Source organism: Hypanus sabinus, chromosome 15 (assembly GCF_030144855.1).
Source record: "Hypanus sabinus isolate sHypSab1 chromosome 15, sHypSab1.hap1, whole genome shotgun sequence".
NCBI lineage: Eukaryota > Metazoa > Chordata > Chondrichthyes > Myliobatiformes > Dasyatidae > Hypanus > Hypanus sabinus.
This window is the reverse complement of record NC_082720.1, coordinates 9151322-9167828: the sequence shown is the minus strand read 5'-3', so window position 1 is coordinate 9167828 and position 16507 is coordinate 9151322. Positions and strand designations below refer to the sequence as shown.

At 41.7% G+C, this 16507-nt stretch overlaps 1 protein-coding gene across 5 annotated transcripts in view; it reads right to left on the bottom strand.

Moving 5' to 3' along the window:
• The window catches only part of ebf1a (EBF transcription factor 1a), a 468633-nt gene that overhangs the window by 156008 nt on the left and 296118 nt on the right, over positions 1-16507 (bottom strand). For all 5 annotated transcript variants that reach the window (XM_059989982.1, XM_059989983.1, XM_059989985.1 and 2 more), the window contains one exon: positions 11970-12096. In XM_059989982.1, the coding sequence (XP_059845965.1) occupies positions 11970-12096 (127 nt within the window). The remainder of the gene's footprint in view (positions 1-11969; positions 12097-16507) is intronic.

Genomic DNA, 16507 nt, shown 5'->3' with positions numbered 1-16507 from the left:
ATATATTGTTACTTATGTAACTATGGTTAAACTCCAAAATGATGAATTGGCATTTAGCCATGACAATGGAATATGCAGCAAGTCCAATTTTCACTCCACTCTGGCAACTTCCTGCTGAAATTAAGACTGTTTAAGACCTTTAAAAGAAGCAGTAAGGCAATGAGCTGGTTGGTAAGCCAAAGAGTTTCTCAAGTCTGTTAACCATTCACTGAGGTCATGGCTGATCTTCCAACAGCACTCCACTTTCCAGCACAACATCTATCTCCTTTAATTCTTCTAAAATCCAACACTACTCAGTGGTAGAAAAATCATGCCATCCACTATTTTTATAGTTTTACTTTACATTAGAAACTGAAGGGCTGAGGAGTTGGCCATTGAGCAAGTTTTGAAGGTGCTCAATGGCAGAGCTTCCTCAGCCAACTGGGTAGAGAATCCCAAACCCTCATTACCCTTTCATCATTGTGCATTATGCAACAGGTCGCGTTGGTAGATCTGTCTTCTCACATAGAGGTGATGATTTGGAGCTCAACCATACTGGGATTCAATGACTGAGGCCGGAGTGACGTTGTTTGTGAAATGGAGGTGATGTAGGTTGACTAGTATCCAGTAGACAAGTTCAGTCAAGTGGGAAGCTTGTTTTGGGTGAGACTCAGCATTGTAATAGGAGATTGAGAAGTTGGACCATGACGTTGTCTTGCTTGACACCAATCAGCATTGACTTAAATTGTCACAAGAATGCATTTCCAGCTTGATACTTGAAGAACCTTTAGAAAAAGGCAAACCCGATAATGGCCAACTCCTTGTCTCTGTAATTTGTAAAGTAAACTAAAACATTTAGAAACTGGTGCATAGCATGACTTTTGTACTATTTCTTAATTTAGTTGGTTTCTTAAGGTTGCTATAGACTATATAAAGAGAAAAGAAGTGGTAAGAAAGGAGTCGGAGGCATTTTTTTTCCTCGCAGGCTTTCTACTAATTCTGTAAAGATCGAAACTGTCAGGGCAATGTTGTAACAGATGCCGGAAGCAGCTAAGATGTATGAATAATAGGAGCAGAACCTTTCAAGATTAGCTATGCTTATAATTATTTTCTTACCTAAAAGTAGCAACAATCAAAAGGAAACTTACAGCATAGGAAGCCACAAAACTATCAGTATGCTGCCCAGTGTTGTGAGACACAGAAGGTGTTCAAGTTAAACAGATAACAGAACGTCAGAGCTAACCACACACACATCTGTAATGGATGTTATTTTTGCATTTTGTCTCTTTACTTCTGAGCTGGTCCCTGAGACACAAAATAACCTTCAAAGTGAATATGTCAACCCCATGCCCTTCCGTAGCTGTTGATCTCCAAACTTCCATCCATTCTGTCGAGATCCATTCAGGCCCTGTTTGCCACATCGTAACTCACCCTCACAGCACTCACCTTGATCCTCTCCCCTTCAAGCCAACCATTTACCATCAGGACTTGGCCATTTCACATTTCATTCTATTGCATCTGCCACTCATCCAGGAGCAATTTACAGTGGCCAGTTAACCTTCCAACCTGTAACCCTTGCAAAGTAGGAGGAAACTGGAGCACCCAGGAGAAACCCATGTGGTCTCAAGAATATGTGAATGACTTTCCAGAGTTCATGATCAAAATAATGTAATGAAACTGTGAGGCAGCAGCTCTTTTAGCACCACTATCCTTCATCTATATCATCCTGCTCTACAGTTCTACAACTCCTGTCCCTTTATCCCATATGCTCCGCAATCTCCTGAAGTCTGCCTACAAAGGAGCCCATGCAATTTCACCAATGCCAGCAACCATCCAATAGTTTACCAACTATAGGAAGCATCTTTCAAAAACTCAAGAATGTCTTCATCTGCTCTCCAGAGTTCCAGCAGAGATTCATGGACAGGAATTCAGAGAGGGATCCCTAGATAACTCCTGCTTCTCCTGTTCTGGATGCCTTGTAGCATTGCAAACACTGCCCAATAAATGACCAGCAGAAATGGTGAACCATGCCAATGAAGCAAGAATCCTGCAGGTTATCATGGCTCAGTCCAAGATGGGATAGCATAACCTATAATTGAGCCATCCATGCACACATCATTGAAAATAACTTACAGAACTCCAGATCACCTGTGCTTTCAGAACCTCTCTTTTGCTAGGATTGCCAACACCAGTTAGAAATACTTTCTTAACAGGATTGTTCTCTGAACTGTCCCTCCATTCAAATGCCTTGTAAAGAACACTTCCACTATTTTTGGTTTCCTACTCTACTCGAACTTCTTTGCTTCCTTCCTAGTGTTCCAGCAGCAGGAATATTAGTTTTCAAAGATTTGAACTATTCCTACCTAGCCCATGAGAGGTTAATCTAGCTCAGCTCTTACCATGGTAATGGTACCTTGACCTGCAGTAGTGCTTCTCAGATGGGAAGGGTGTGGGGTGTGAAGAAACAAGTAGTCTGGATTAATGCCCAGCAGCCCCTGATGGAAACTGCCAGTAGCTGGCAAAATTGGGTTCTGCATTGACCTCACACTTAGCAGAGTCAGGCAAAGTACAATGCAAGTGTGCCATTGCCCAGCAGCTGAAGAAATGGACCTTTAGGTTACACAGAACAGAACAGAAAGGGACCATGTGAGTGAAATGGTCTTTATTGCTGGTTACACTCCTCACAAGACTCTATGCATTGTTTCTCCTGTTCTGTTGAAAGATCACTGGCCCAAAGCCCTATCTCTGTTCCCTGCTCCACAGATCCTGCCTGGTCTAATCAATGTTTCCAATACTCTCTCTTCTTAAACAACAGTCTGCTGGAGGAACTAGCAGGCCAAGCAGCATCTGTAAGAAGAAAGGAACTGAAAGGAATTGTTGAAATGCTAACAATTTTTTCTTCCCACAGATGCTGCTCCACCCATTAAATTCCTCCAGCAGATCACTTCCTGCTCCAGATTCTAGTGTCAGCAGTTATATCTTTTTCTATTGCAGTTCTCCCCAAATCCCTCTATTCCATTTCCCTTCATCAACATCCCTGGCCCCAAAATCTATGATTCAAATCAAAACAGCTCCAACTTATGAATTCATTTTAAAGAGATACAGGGTTTTGACTGAAACATCGATGCTGCTCAACTCACTGATTTCCTCCAGCAGATTGTATGTTGCTCCAGATTCCAGTATATCCACTCTCTAGTGCCTCCATATGAAAAAGTGTTGAGTGGATATGTTAGGCTAGTGGTCACCAACCTGTCGATCATGATCGACTGGTCAATCTTTGAGACTTTCCCAGTAGATCCCGAATAAATAAATAAATACACAAATACTGTTGAGACGATTGTTTCCGGGTTGCGGGATTTTAGTTCCGTACTTTCTGTCCAATGCGCATGTTTGTAGCTCCCCCACCACGCACGACACAGTGTACTTCAGTGGTCCCCAACAACCGGGCGGTGAGGAAACAACATGATTTGGCGATATGAAACGATATGAGTCAGCTGAACCTTTCCTCATTCCCTGCCACGCCCACTGTTGAACTTGAACACACACGAGGTCATCAGTCATCTAAACGCAGTGATACCCTCGCACCAGGGATCACTGGTTGGCCTCAGGTAACTGGCCACCTCACGCGCTGGTGAGAAGTGCTGTTGCTACTGGCCTGGAGCGCGGACAGATGGGCGCCGCCTCTAAACCTGTTTAGCACACCAAATGTTCGTGGGGAACCCGGTGCTAAAATATTTGCAGGCAACCTAATTGGGGCTCAGGGTTTCGTAAGTAGCAGAGCAGCTACCTCGATGCAATCTACTGAAAGTCAACCCTCGAGACAAACTTTTGTCGGCCGATAGATCCTACACGGGGGACAGATACACGCACTGTCCCCTTCTCGCTTGGTCGGTCGCTCTCTCTGGACTGCGACCTCCGTGGCCCCGGCACAGGGACCTCCGGCCCTGACCTTGTCCTCTCACCCACCCACAACCAGCTGCACCTGGCCAAAATGTCTGGTGGCGGGTGGGCAGGAGGCTGGAGTTCGGGCCCAGAGGTTGTCTAATGAGGCAATGAAGCCCTCAAAACTGCTTCGGTACCTTGAGTCCAAGCACCCTGCACTTAAAGACAAACTCGTTAAGTTTTTTCTGCAAGAAAAAAACGTGAGCAAGCGGGACAGAAGCTAACTGCTGAGAGCCACGGAAACTGAATTGTGGAATAGTAGATTGGGTATAAGGAACGTGCTTCGAGTATCGCTGTATTCTGGTCTTGATTAACGTCCGCTCCCCCCCGTCGGCAGGTCCGCAAGAATATTGTCAATATTAAACCAGTCCATGGTGCAAAAAAGGTTGGTGACCCCTGGTGTACATACATTATTTCTACTTCTGGGTTGCGGAGTTTTACTTCCGGTCTTTTCTGCACATGCGTGGGACTAATCGATTTAATAGGTCGATCTTACCTTTCACTAAGGCTGAGATAGGGGATCATGGGCTTAAAGAGGTTGGTGACCACTACTTTAGGCCTTGTACTTGAGTGTGCAAGTCTCTAGAGTTATACAGGCGTCTTCTATCATAAATACTTAAACTGTCACTGTCACTCTTTAAGATACAGGAGATGGGCAGGTTGGTTATGGTGATAAAACCCCTAGTAATACATCCCAGCAGTGCAGGCAGCCCCACTTCAGGCTGGTCTGGGAGTTCATTTGGCAAAATGGACACATACTTAGGAGCTCCAATATGATCAAATATTGGAATGAAAGGACTGAAACAAGATAAAGTGGGACACCAAGTATTGCAAAGAGGACAAAACGTTAACCCAACTACATTGGTGATTTGAACCCAACTACATTGGTGATTTGAGATATAACTGAGGTAGTAACTACAACAAACAAAATTCTGGAAGAATTCAATGGACCAGGCAACAAGACAATTGACAGCCAATGCTTTGGGATGAAAACCTTTACCTAGACCCAAAGTGTCGACTGTCCATTTTCCTCCATCGATGCTACCTGACCTACTGATTTCCTCCTTGTTAGTCCAGGCTCCAACATCTCTCATGTTTCCTGAAAAGTTAACAATTGGCTGACTTCATGGCAATGAATGGGAAACAGGTCATGGTTATATCCGTGACACTAAAGTGTAATGTCTCAGCCATTAATATCAACTAACTACATCTCCCCACCCATTGAAGCTTAGAGACCAAAGCTATTATTAAGTACCATCACTCATCCTCCCTACCTCTCCTGACCAGAGACTGATATTTGCAGTATTTAACACTATCTTTTGATTAAAAACAACCCCCTAGCTTTGGCTCCATTCTAACAGAGCTGCAGGTCTGCCTTGTGAAGCTCTGGAGCAAAAGTGCAAAGTTGTTCATAGTGAGGGAAGTTAAGACCATCTGGTTGGTATCTAAGACAGAACCCTGTCTCCACTTCACTAGTTGGTAAGGGCACAGGGTGCATGACCCTGAATGCAGTAAGTTAACTGGTGGGATCAGGTCATGTGTATGTATATATAAAAAAATCAGGGGAATGTCATTCAGGTCAGCTTAAGAGGCAGTTTTCAGACAGATAGATAGCTGAAGGCCATATTTTGGCTAGCAACAATTAAAAATAATTTCTTCTAAATGAGACCTGGCCACAAGCAATGAAGCAACAGAAGTGGGCAGTTCCTACAGCCCAGGAAAGCATAGCTGATGGTGCATTGAATCACTGTCTAAATAAAAAAAAAACTGCCTTGTAGTTTTGTCCATTTCCCTCAATCATCTCCATTACTTCCCCACCCCACCCCCATAAGGTCAAACGAACAAGCAATATTAAGCACTTAGTTGAAGGACTAAGGTTTATCCACTCTGAGAAAATACATGGCCACTGTGGTTTTATAATATGTTCCAGAACATTGCGTTCACTGTGGAACATTACAGAGGGAGAGAAGAAAAATAAAACACTCCAGTTTTTTGGAATGTTTCATGGAATGTGTTAGGTTCAGAACTTCCAATTGCTCTATTTCCTGCAGAACTATAATGAGGCTTGTTAAAAAAAATCAGAGTACAAACTGTGTGGGAGTTAAAACAAGTTCACATGGGAAATATGAATGACCTACACACAGACGTTGGATGGGTTTACTAAACAGCTAGTTAGTTTGTTATTCAAAACTTACAAGAGACCAATAAAGGCAATTAAAAAACAGCAGTCCATTGGGTCCAGATTACGACAGGATTTATGCTTCGTGTACTTCAGAGGCTAAAGATTTTACCATTAAATGGTACTCTTTCCACTACAGAAAAAGAGAAAAAAATTGTTTCTCAATTTTCCTTTTGCAAAAATGCTGACTATCTTCATTAAATGAATCAAAAATTGTTTGGGGATTTCTTGAACTCAGTGTGAAACCCCAGCTAAATGGCTTGTAACCATTTTCTCTAATTTGATGTTAGAATGATTGTACTACAAACAAATTTTTCTTCCACGGTCATGCTTATGATTTTTAATTAGGTACAACAACAATGTCGACACACAACAGTCTGCCAGTGTTCACTGGCCCTATTAGAGTGGGGTAAATTGTATGACCAATGCACTTCCCCTGCACCCATCGCCACACAGTGCACATACTGTTGACAGTTCCGTATTTGACATTCTTCAGGATGCCAGAAGAAACCAGAAACAAACAAATTAGGCAAATCTGTTCCATACACAGCTATTATGGGGCACAATTAAGAAAGCTGCCTACACTTGTATTGACTGTCTCTGGGATTTCTTTTTAAGTGATGAAATTGAAATTATGCTGGAGAAGATGTAAGGTTTTGATAAATTTAAGATTTGTAGTTAGTTGCACCCCTCCTTTCAAAGGGTGACCTTCTCCCTGGCTCTAGGAATAACAGTGCATAGTTCCCTGAAGGTGGAGTCTCATGTAGATAGGGTGGTGAAGAAGGCTTTTGGAACGCTGGCCTTTATAAATCAAAGCATTGAGTACAGAAGTTGGAATGTAATGTTAAAATTGTACAAGATTCAAATGAGAGGACATGATTTGAGAGTTAGGGTGCAAAAGTTTAAGGGAAACACGAGGGGGTATTTCTTTACTCAGAGAGTGATAGCTGTGTGGAATGAGCTTCCTGTAGAAGTAGTAGAGGCCAGTTCAGTTGTGTCATTTAAGGTAAAATTGAATAGGTATATGGACAGGAAAGGAGTGGAGGGTTATGGGCTGAGTGCGGGTAGGTGGGACTAGGTGAGATTAAGAGTTCGGCACGGACTAGGAGGGCCGAGATGGCCTGTTTCCATGCTGTGATTGTTATATGGTTATATGGTTAATTGAAGTACCTTGCAGAGCATTCACTGAATGTACATTGAAGTTGCTTTTGTAGGCTATTGCATTACAGTAGGAATCTAGGCTGTGTTCATCTTTAGCAACACACACAAAATGCTGGAGAATCTTCATCAGAACTGAAGGGTCTCGACCTGAAACGTCAGCTGTACTCTTTTCCACTGATGCTGCCTGGCCTGCTGAGTTCCGCCAACATTTTCTGTGTGTTGCTTGGATTTCCAGCAACTGCAGGTTTTCTCTTGTTTGCGATTGAGTTCATCTTTAGTCCTGTCTTACATTCCAAACTGGGACCCTGCAGAAATTCTTAGGTTCAGCATCTCTCTGTCCTGGGAAAGCTGAGACGGTCTGCAGTACTGGCCAGACCCCTATAGATTCTGAGTCTGATGGTTTAGATTCAAGTGAGGTAGATGGATTTCCATTCAGTCACCATGGGAAATCAGTGAGCAATCTAACCTCAGTGAATAGTGATATTTTCTTAATGACTCTTGGTTTGGAAAAATACTGTATAAATGATATTAGCATTCATAATAACATTTCTATCTGGGACTTTTATATAATTAACTTCAATTATTTTTATTTCTTTACTCACAGACATGGAAGTAGAAGGCTATTCAGCCCTTCGAGTCAGCTCTGTCATTCTATACAATCATGCCTGATCCAGTATCTTAGTGCCATACGCCTGCTCCTTTATGCTCCCATGCCTTTTGTATATGAAAAACTACTTACTTCTTTCATAAGCATATTCAGGAACCACATCTTCATATCGCTCCATGGTAATGAATTCCAAATATTCATTATTCTCTTTAGTGAATGAATTTCTCCTTATCTCAGTGCTAAAGGTCTTGCCCCTAACCCATCCTGAGATTGTAACCCTTGGCCCAAGAATCCCCAGAGAAGGGAAACATCATCCCTGCATCCACCCTGCCAAAACCTGCCGGGGTTTTGTACATTTCAATGAGATCCTCTTTGTTCCTCCATTTTAAGTGCACATTGGCCTCATCAGCCAGATAGATTGGGTGGTAAAGAAGCACATGGCACACTTGCCTTTGTTGGTCGGATATTGGGTACAAGAGTAAGTCATGCTGCAGCTATATAAAACTTTGCTTAGGCCACATTTGAGAGTGTTGTGTGAAGTTTGGGCCACCCCATTACAAGAATGATATGAAGCTTTGAAGATGGCCCAGAAGTTTACAGGACCATATGTATAGATTAGAAGATATGATCTATATTGGGTAGACTTGGGTTGTTTTCACTGGAGCAGAAGAGGGTGAAAGGAAATCTAATAAAAGTTTATAAAGTTAAGAGCGGTATGGATAGAGCAAACAGCCAGAATCTTTCCCCAAGTAGATATGTCTACCAGAGAGCATAGCTTTAAGGTAAGAAGGGGAATGATTACAGGGCTGTGCAAGAGAAGTGTTTTACACAAAGAGTGATAGGTGCCAAAGCTAGTGGTGGAAGCAAATCCAACAGCGATGTTAAGAGACTTCTACAAAGACACATGAATATGCAGTAACTGGAGGGATATGGACCAGTTACAGGCAGTACAGATTAGTGGCACTGTTTCTATCCCTGTAAGTGGATGGCAGCACTGTCACATGAAGAGAGATTTAGAATATAGAACCTCTGTTGCAACTGCCTCCATTACCAATATATCCTTCTATTGATAAAGGTTAATTATTATAGGTTTATTTGTCACATGTACATCAAAACAGCAAAACATATAGAACAAACTAGAGAAAATTTGCAAATGCTGGCGATCCAAGCAACACACACAAAATGCTGGAGCAGCTCAACAGGCCAGGCAGCATCTATGCAAAAAAGTACAGTCGACATTTCAGGCCGAGATACTTCGGCATGAGACATGTAGTACAATGCGTTGTTTATGTTAATGAAACACAGACAAGGATGTGCTGGGGGCAACCAACAAGCAATACCATGCTTCCCGTGCCAATGTAGCATGCTCACAACTTACTAACCCTAACCCTTTAGGTAAGAAGACCATCAACCTGAAATGTTGACTCCATGTCTCTATTCACAGATGCTGCCTGATCTGCTAGGTATTTCCAGAATTTTCTGTTTTCATTACAGATTACACATGAAAGAGTCTTCCTGTAGACATTAGACAAGACTGATGAACTCCAAAGCATTATGAGGTCAGTAAAGGTTGAGTGTTGATGATATAGTTTTCTTCCTTTGTCCATTGTGCTTCAACACGGAACCAAAGCCTCACTGCAATCTAAGGAGCAGCCTCTCAGACAAGATAAGACAAATAAAAAGGCAATCGTGGAGACAAAATGATAATGTATTTGACTATTACTTCCTGCAGTTGCACTGCTGACAGAATTCAACCAAATGTCAGAACGATTTAACTTCGGGCATAAGTATAAAGGTGTCATTTAAATGTATTGAGAAATGGAAAATACGTTTTGAAATTTCTTTTAAAATGAATAAAATATATCAGAAGTCATTCAAACAGGCAAACAAAATGCGTTTGTTTAATTATAGACGGACAGGTAGAATGCAAGGCACTGTGGGAAGGTTTCAGCAATACTGTGGCTGCATTTAAAGATGTGAAAGACATAGACTGTGAATACTAGAAATGTTTGGGTGGAAATATAGTTCTCTCATTATCCATTGAAGAACAGCTTTCCTCTGGGCACTTTTAAAATGTATTTTATATTGCATTAGAGAGATCATCCTTCTCCAGGACCTTACTAATTCACCTTGGCTCAGTGTACTGAAGAGGCACTTCACGTTCCAGAAAGCTGAGAAGGTAACCGCTCATGTGTTGGTTTCACCTTCTCCTTAACAACATTCCAGTTTCATTCAGCATCCCATAAACTATAGCAGGCTCCCTATATATCTGATGACACTAACACCCACTATGACCAGGGCCAGCATGAAGAGTCCGTGGTGTGGGGGTCAGTTGCAGCATGGGATGATGAGTGGAGTGAACAGTAGCTGCACGTACTGAGTCCACTTGGTGTCTCCTCCCCTGGACTTTCCTTCAGCTCGCTCACGACCATTCCTGCAGCTTCTTTGTGAGATTGTGTGAAGGTTCATCAAGGCTCTAGCACTCATTGCCTGTGTCACAGGATGACTGCCTTCCCTGAAGTAAAGTTGTTGGGGAACTTTCAACTTTTTTTTCTAAAAAATTTCCTGGTTATTTTTGTGTGCCACTTGAGTGAGTGAGGGCCTGAGATACAGCATGCATGGAGGCCAATTTTAGGAACATCACATAATTAGTTAATCAGAATCACACACCGAGAACATAAATGACTTAGATGAAGACCAGCCAAGCCACTAATGGGAAATCCCCAGGCTGATTCAAAAATGATGCAGAAAAGGTTATGGGGCAGTCACTTTCCTATGTGACCCAGGAAAGTGAAAACTTATATCTTCAGATCTGACAAATTTACTGCTTAAAAACAAGTTTTGAATCATTTCTACAATGCCGCGTGAGAAGAACTCTCTGCAGAACAAGTGTCTTTGCTTCATTTCTTCTCCTATATATAGTTTCTTTGTATACATCATAAATAAAGTTCTGTCTGTCCAGGCCACCAAGCAGATTGCAAATGGCAAAAGTAGTACATTTGATAAGACTCCCAAACTTCAATTACACCAACAATTTAAAGTTGCTTGCTCTGAAAACTTCAAAGATAATTAGGACACTGCATCAAGCACCTTACAAAGTCCAATCAGAGACCATAATATAGGAGGACTTTCCTGTTTTCCAGCCTACAGTGTAAAGGTGGAGGAGATGAAGTACCCAAGACCACTCAGAGCATTATCACTCAGTTAACTAGATCTTTTCTTCACAGGTTTGCCTCATGTATTTTCAGAGATACCCAAAAATAAAAATGGAGTTGCACTTGAATGCAAATGGAATGCAGTAAGTCAATTATGGAGGTCAATATAGTGGCTGTGTCACTGTTGATTTCAAACCCAGACTGTGACTTGAGTGAGGGTGAGTGTGGGCATTGGGAGCAGATGGGAAGGGTGGTAACATATAGCTTAGGTGAAACCCATCAATTCCAAGCACCTCTGAGTGTAAAACTGAGAGAGTCAGAGGAAGGATTACATCCATAGAGAAAAAAAGCTGAGACATTGGCTAAGCAATGTGTTTAGTTGACACTATTCAGAATGGTTACTGGAAAGGTAAAGTGGAACAAGACAAGGCTAACTACATCAGACAGGCCAACTAGTAGAGCAGCTCTCTTTTAATGTTATCTACTCTTCACCCTCCCAGCATCCCTTAATCCAAGCAACTGACATTTCTACTAATGCCGAGATTTTTGCCAAACATTTTCCACTCTCATTTCTAACCCCTGAAGATATACTGCTGGGACTGGGCTTTGCCAGACTATTTACATGTACGGTGGCACCCAAGGACAAGTTTATCTTTATCAATGTCCAAACAAGCACACATTCCAGTACGGGGTTTGGGAAAGAGTGGGGAAGGGGGCAAATCTAAGCTGTCCAGAGGGTGGAATAACTCTGTCTCTCTGGCTGAAATAGCATGAACCCAACAAGGACAAAATCATACAATGGAGCAATTGAAATGTTAAAGGAAAAAACACTGGAAAATCTACCAAAGCCTACAGATGACTCCTAAAACCACAAAAGAAAGGAAGAAGTATCAGCCCTTCTACAGTCCCAATGAGCTTCAAAAAAATCCAAGAGTTGGTTGCTTACCTGTGTAGATGAACCGGCCCGGGGTTCCTTTACAGAACTGTTTCGACTTGTAAGACAATGTGACTTCCACCACACCAGGGATGTGACGGGGAGGGGTCTGCACTCTAATTGCATGCGGGGTGATTAGCTGCAATAAAGCACAGTAAAAATGCCATCAAGCTATCAAGTGATGTTCTTTAGCAGCACTTGACTGCCAAGTTTCAGTAAACAGGGTTTTTTCAAACCTGCAATAAACGTGTCACTGCCCTAATACTCTGCTGATAGAATGCACATTAAAATGTACCGACAAAGAGTATTAAAAGTGTTTTACAACACAGTTGTAAAGCAATTAACTTTGTATTTCCCTGATCTGGCATGGCTTGGCTGATTTCCTACCTTGAACATAGCGAGCAACAGAAGTAAAGTTCATAAAAGTGTTTTATTGTAACCAGATAGTTATTTTAATATACATTTCTCAGATAACAAAAGGGGATGGAAAGGCATTTCCTTTCAGAGCAAAAGATGGTATTAACTTCACCCGTTTGTCTCTGACAGTGAATATTTGCTATTGAAGATTTCCATTAACCTTTCTGGCAGATTATTCCAAACTCTGATTACAACATAATTGACACAATAGAATTAAGTAGAAGGTTCAGACATTCATTTTGCACCTTGCCTGAGTGTAAATTTATGTGCAAAATGGACAAGAAATTCAAACCCATACTGTTTGAAAAGGAGGATTAGGATAAAATAAAGACCAAAGCTTTACTATGTGTTGGTTATGTTCTGCCATTCTGTCAAGGCAATATTAATATAATAATAAAGGCCAGTTATAGTTGTGTTTAATATGTATCTTTGACTCACTGATCTCTCATGAACAAAAACAAAAATTGCAGATATTGGAAATTGGAAGTATAATCAGAATGCTGGAAATACTCAGCAGATTGGGCAGTATCCATAGAGAGAGACAATGCTATGTTTCAGGTAAATAGCCTGCTGAAATCTTTCTGATGAAAAGTTATTTGTCAGAAACAATCATGACTTCCCAATCTTCCTGCCCTCTCTCCTGTAAAATTGCCATTCCATTTTCTCAGTAATTTTGTCTCCAGTGCATCTGTTTCCAGGATATTCAGGACATCAGAGATGTCTTCTTTCTTCAAAGGTTTCCCTTCCTCCAACATCGATGTTGCCCTTACCTGCATCTCCTCTATTTCCCAGACATCTGTCTTCACCCCATCTTCCTACTACCTTAAGAGAAGAGAGTTCTTGTCCTCACCTATCACCCCATGAGACTCTGCATCCAACATATCATTCTCCACAACATCCGCCAACTTCAATGTAATCCTACCACCAAATATATCTTTGCCTCCCCTTGCCCCACTCTTTACTTTCCACAGGGATTGCTCCATCCATGAGTCCCTTGTCCATTTGTCTCTCCCTGCTAATATTGCTTCTGGCACTTATTCCTGCAAGCAAAAAAAAAAGAGAGCTACACCTGCCCACTCCCCTCCTCCCTCTTCTCCATTCAAGACCACAAACAGTCCTTCCGGGTGTGCCACATTTCACCTGTGAATCTGTTGGGGTCTACTGTATCTGGTGCTCCTAATGAGGCCTCCTCTACATTGGTCAAACCCAACGTAGACTGAGGGACTGCTTTGTCAGGCACTTTTGCTCCATTCACAAAAAGCAGGATTTCGCTTGGCCGATCATTTTAATTCCAATCCCCATTCCCATTCTGACATGTTGGTCCATGGCCTCATCTACTGCCACAATGAGGCCATTCTCAGATTGGATGAGCAACACTTCATATTCTGTCTGGGTAGCCTCCAACTTGATGGAATGAACATCCATTTCTCCAGCCTCTGGTAATTTTCCCCTCCCTCTCCCCTCTTCTTCAATTCCCCACTCTGGACACCCTTACCTTTTCTCTTCCCCTCACATACCTGTCAACTCTCCCCTGGTGCCCCTCCTTCTTCCCTTTTTCCCATGGTCCATTCTTCTCTTCTGTCAGATTCCTTCTTCACAATTGCATCAATTAACAAGGGGTCAGCAATAGAAAGGATGAACAGTTTCAAATTCATGTGTGTCAACATCGTTGAAAATCTATCCTGGGCTCAACATATTGATGCAATTGCGAAGAAAGCACACCAGTGGCTATATTTCATTTGGAGCTTGAGGAGATTTTGTATGTCACCAAAGCCTCTGACAGATTTCTACAGATGTACTGTGAAGAGCATTCTGACTGGTTGCATCACCGTCTGGTACGGAAGCACCCATGTGCTTAAGAGTTTGATTAGAAGATTACTGCTGTTATAAGCGCAATGCAGGAACATTTAGAATGGCAGCATTGTTGATTGCAAAATGTTTTAGGTTTCATAAGCGGAATCAAAAGGAAGGGGAGTCCATTTCAGCTTACGTGGCTGAATTAAAGAAATTGTTTTAGCATTGTCAGTTCAATGATGGGCTTAATAATTCACTAAAAGTTCATTTAATTTGGAATCTTACAAGAAAGTGTTCAAAAAGACTCCTAACTGAAGCACAACTCACATTTAAAAGAGTTGTTGAAATTGCTGTACCAATAGAAACAGTAGAGAGGAATGCTAGTGAGTTGCAGTCAGGAATGAGATGAACCATGAACAAAATTGCAACATTTGCCTGGCTGAACAAATTGTGTTACCATTGCGGCACGGTTCACAGACACCAGAGCAATGAAGGTTTAAAGGCAAAACTTGCAGAAAATGCAACGAAGTAGGACACATACAAATGCACAACAGCCAATAAGTGAATCCAATAAGTGAATAAGCACAGGGAAGAGAAAAAGATAAAAGTTGTTGCAGTTTCAAAAAGAAAACTAAGCTGCATGCTGTTGATGAAAATTCTGATAATGATGAGAGTGACACAGGACTGAGCAGCCTAGAGATTTACAATGTGGAAACTAACAAGAGGCAAGTAATATAGATTACACCAGAAGTGAATGGCAAATTAATTAAGATAGAATTTGACAATGACTCCACTGTTTCAGTCATTCCACAAAATGAGTTTGAATGACATTTCAAAGATACTGAACTGAAGCCTACAGGTATCCAACTAACAACATATACTGGAGAAAAAAAACTCCTGTGGGAATGACACTTGTAATAGTGAAATACAACAACCAACATTAGGCTTGTAAGTGGCAAAAACAGGAGGGCCAGTATTGTGGGTACTTGACTGTCAAGACAACTACAACTTGACTGCAGATCGATCCACCACTTGTATGCCATTTCCCCTGCAATCAAGAAAACTGAAGGCAAAATAGGATAAACACTGGATGATAATACAGCTGTGTTCAAGAATGGCATTGGAAAACTCAAACACATCAAGGGTAAAATACAGTTAAATGAAAATGCCACATCCAAGTTTTACAAAGCCTATCTGGTTCTTATAACATCCATAATAAAGTAGTCAGTGAGCTAATTCACATGGAGGCTGAGGGAATTCTTTCCAAAGTTGTTCGGAGCACATGGGCAACACCAATGGTCCCAGCAGCCAAAAAGACTGGGTCTGTCATGATCTGTAATGACCTTAAAGTCATCATAAACCCAGTACTGAAAGTAGATCAATACTCTCTGCCCAGAATAGAGGATATCTTTGCAAACCTTTCTGGAGAGAAACACCTCAGCTAGGTGGACTTAATACAGGCTTACCTACAGATGGAAGTAGAAGATGTTTTCTCACCAGAAGCTTTCACAAAGGGTTTTATCGCTATAATAGGCTTATTCTTGGAGTAGCGCCTGAACTCTGGCAGAAAGCTCTGGACCAGGTGCTACAAGGCAATCCAGATGTCAATTTTACTGGTGGGGACGAAGAGGTTTTAAAAAGATTAGAATAATATGGCCTCAGAACATAACGTGACAAGTGTGAATTCTTTAAACCAAGCATCAGTTACTGAGTCACATCATCGATGCTCAAAAATTACACAAGTGTGCTGAGAAAATTCAAGCAGTGGTGGGTTCCCCAAGACCAAAGGACATATCACAGTTGCCATCCTTTTTAGGATTTGTCAATTACTATAACAGGTTCCTGCCAAACCTGGCTAATGTGCTAACTTCTTGAACTCATTACTACAGATCAGGAAGAAATGGCAATGGGCAAAGCAGCGTGAGGTGGTTTTCCAAAAGACAAAGGAAAAGGTGACGTCAGACACTGTAGTCACACAATATGAACCACATTGTCCAGTGATGCTTGCCTGTGATGCTTTCCTTATGGTATAGTTGCAGTCATGTAACGTGTTATGAGTAATTGAAGTGAACACCCCAAAGCCTTTCCAGCACATTCCCATGCCACTGTAGAGAAAAAATGACACACAGATTGACAGTGAGGCCTTGAGTCCGGTTTGGGGTGTAAAATGCTTCAACCAGAACTTGGATTGGAGAGTTTACCCTGGTTATTGATCATCAAATACCAGTGTCCATTTTCCATCCACAGGAAGATGTTCCACTGACAGCAGCAGCATGAATGCAGAGATGGGGTCTGTTTCCTGGAGAACACAATTACAAGATCGAATTCAAGAGGATGAT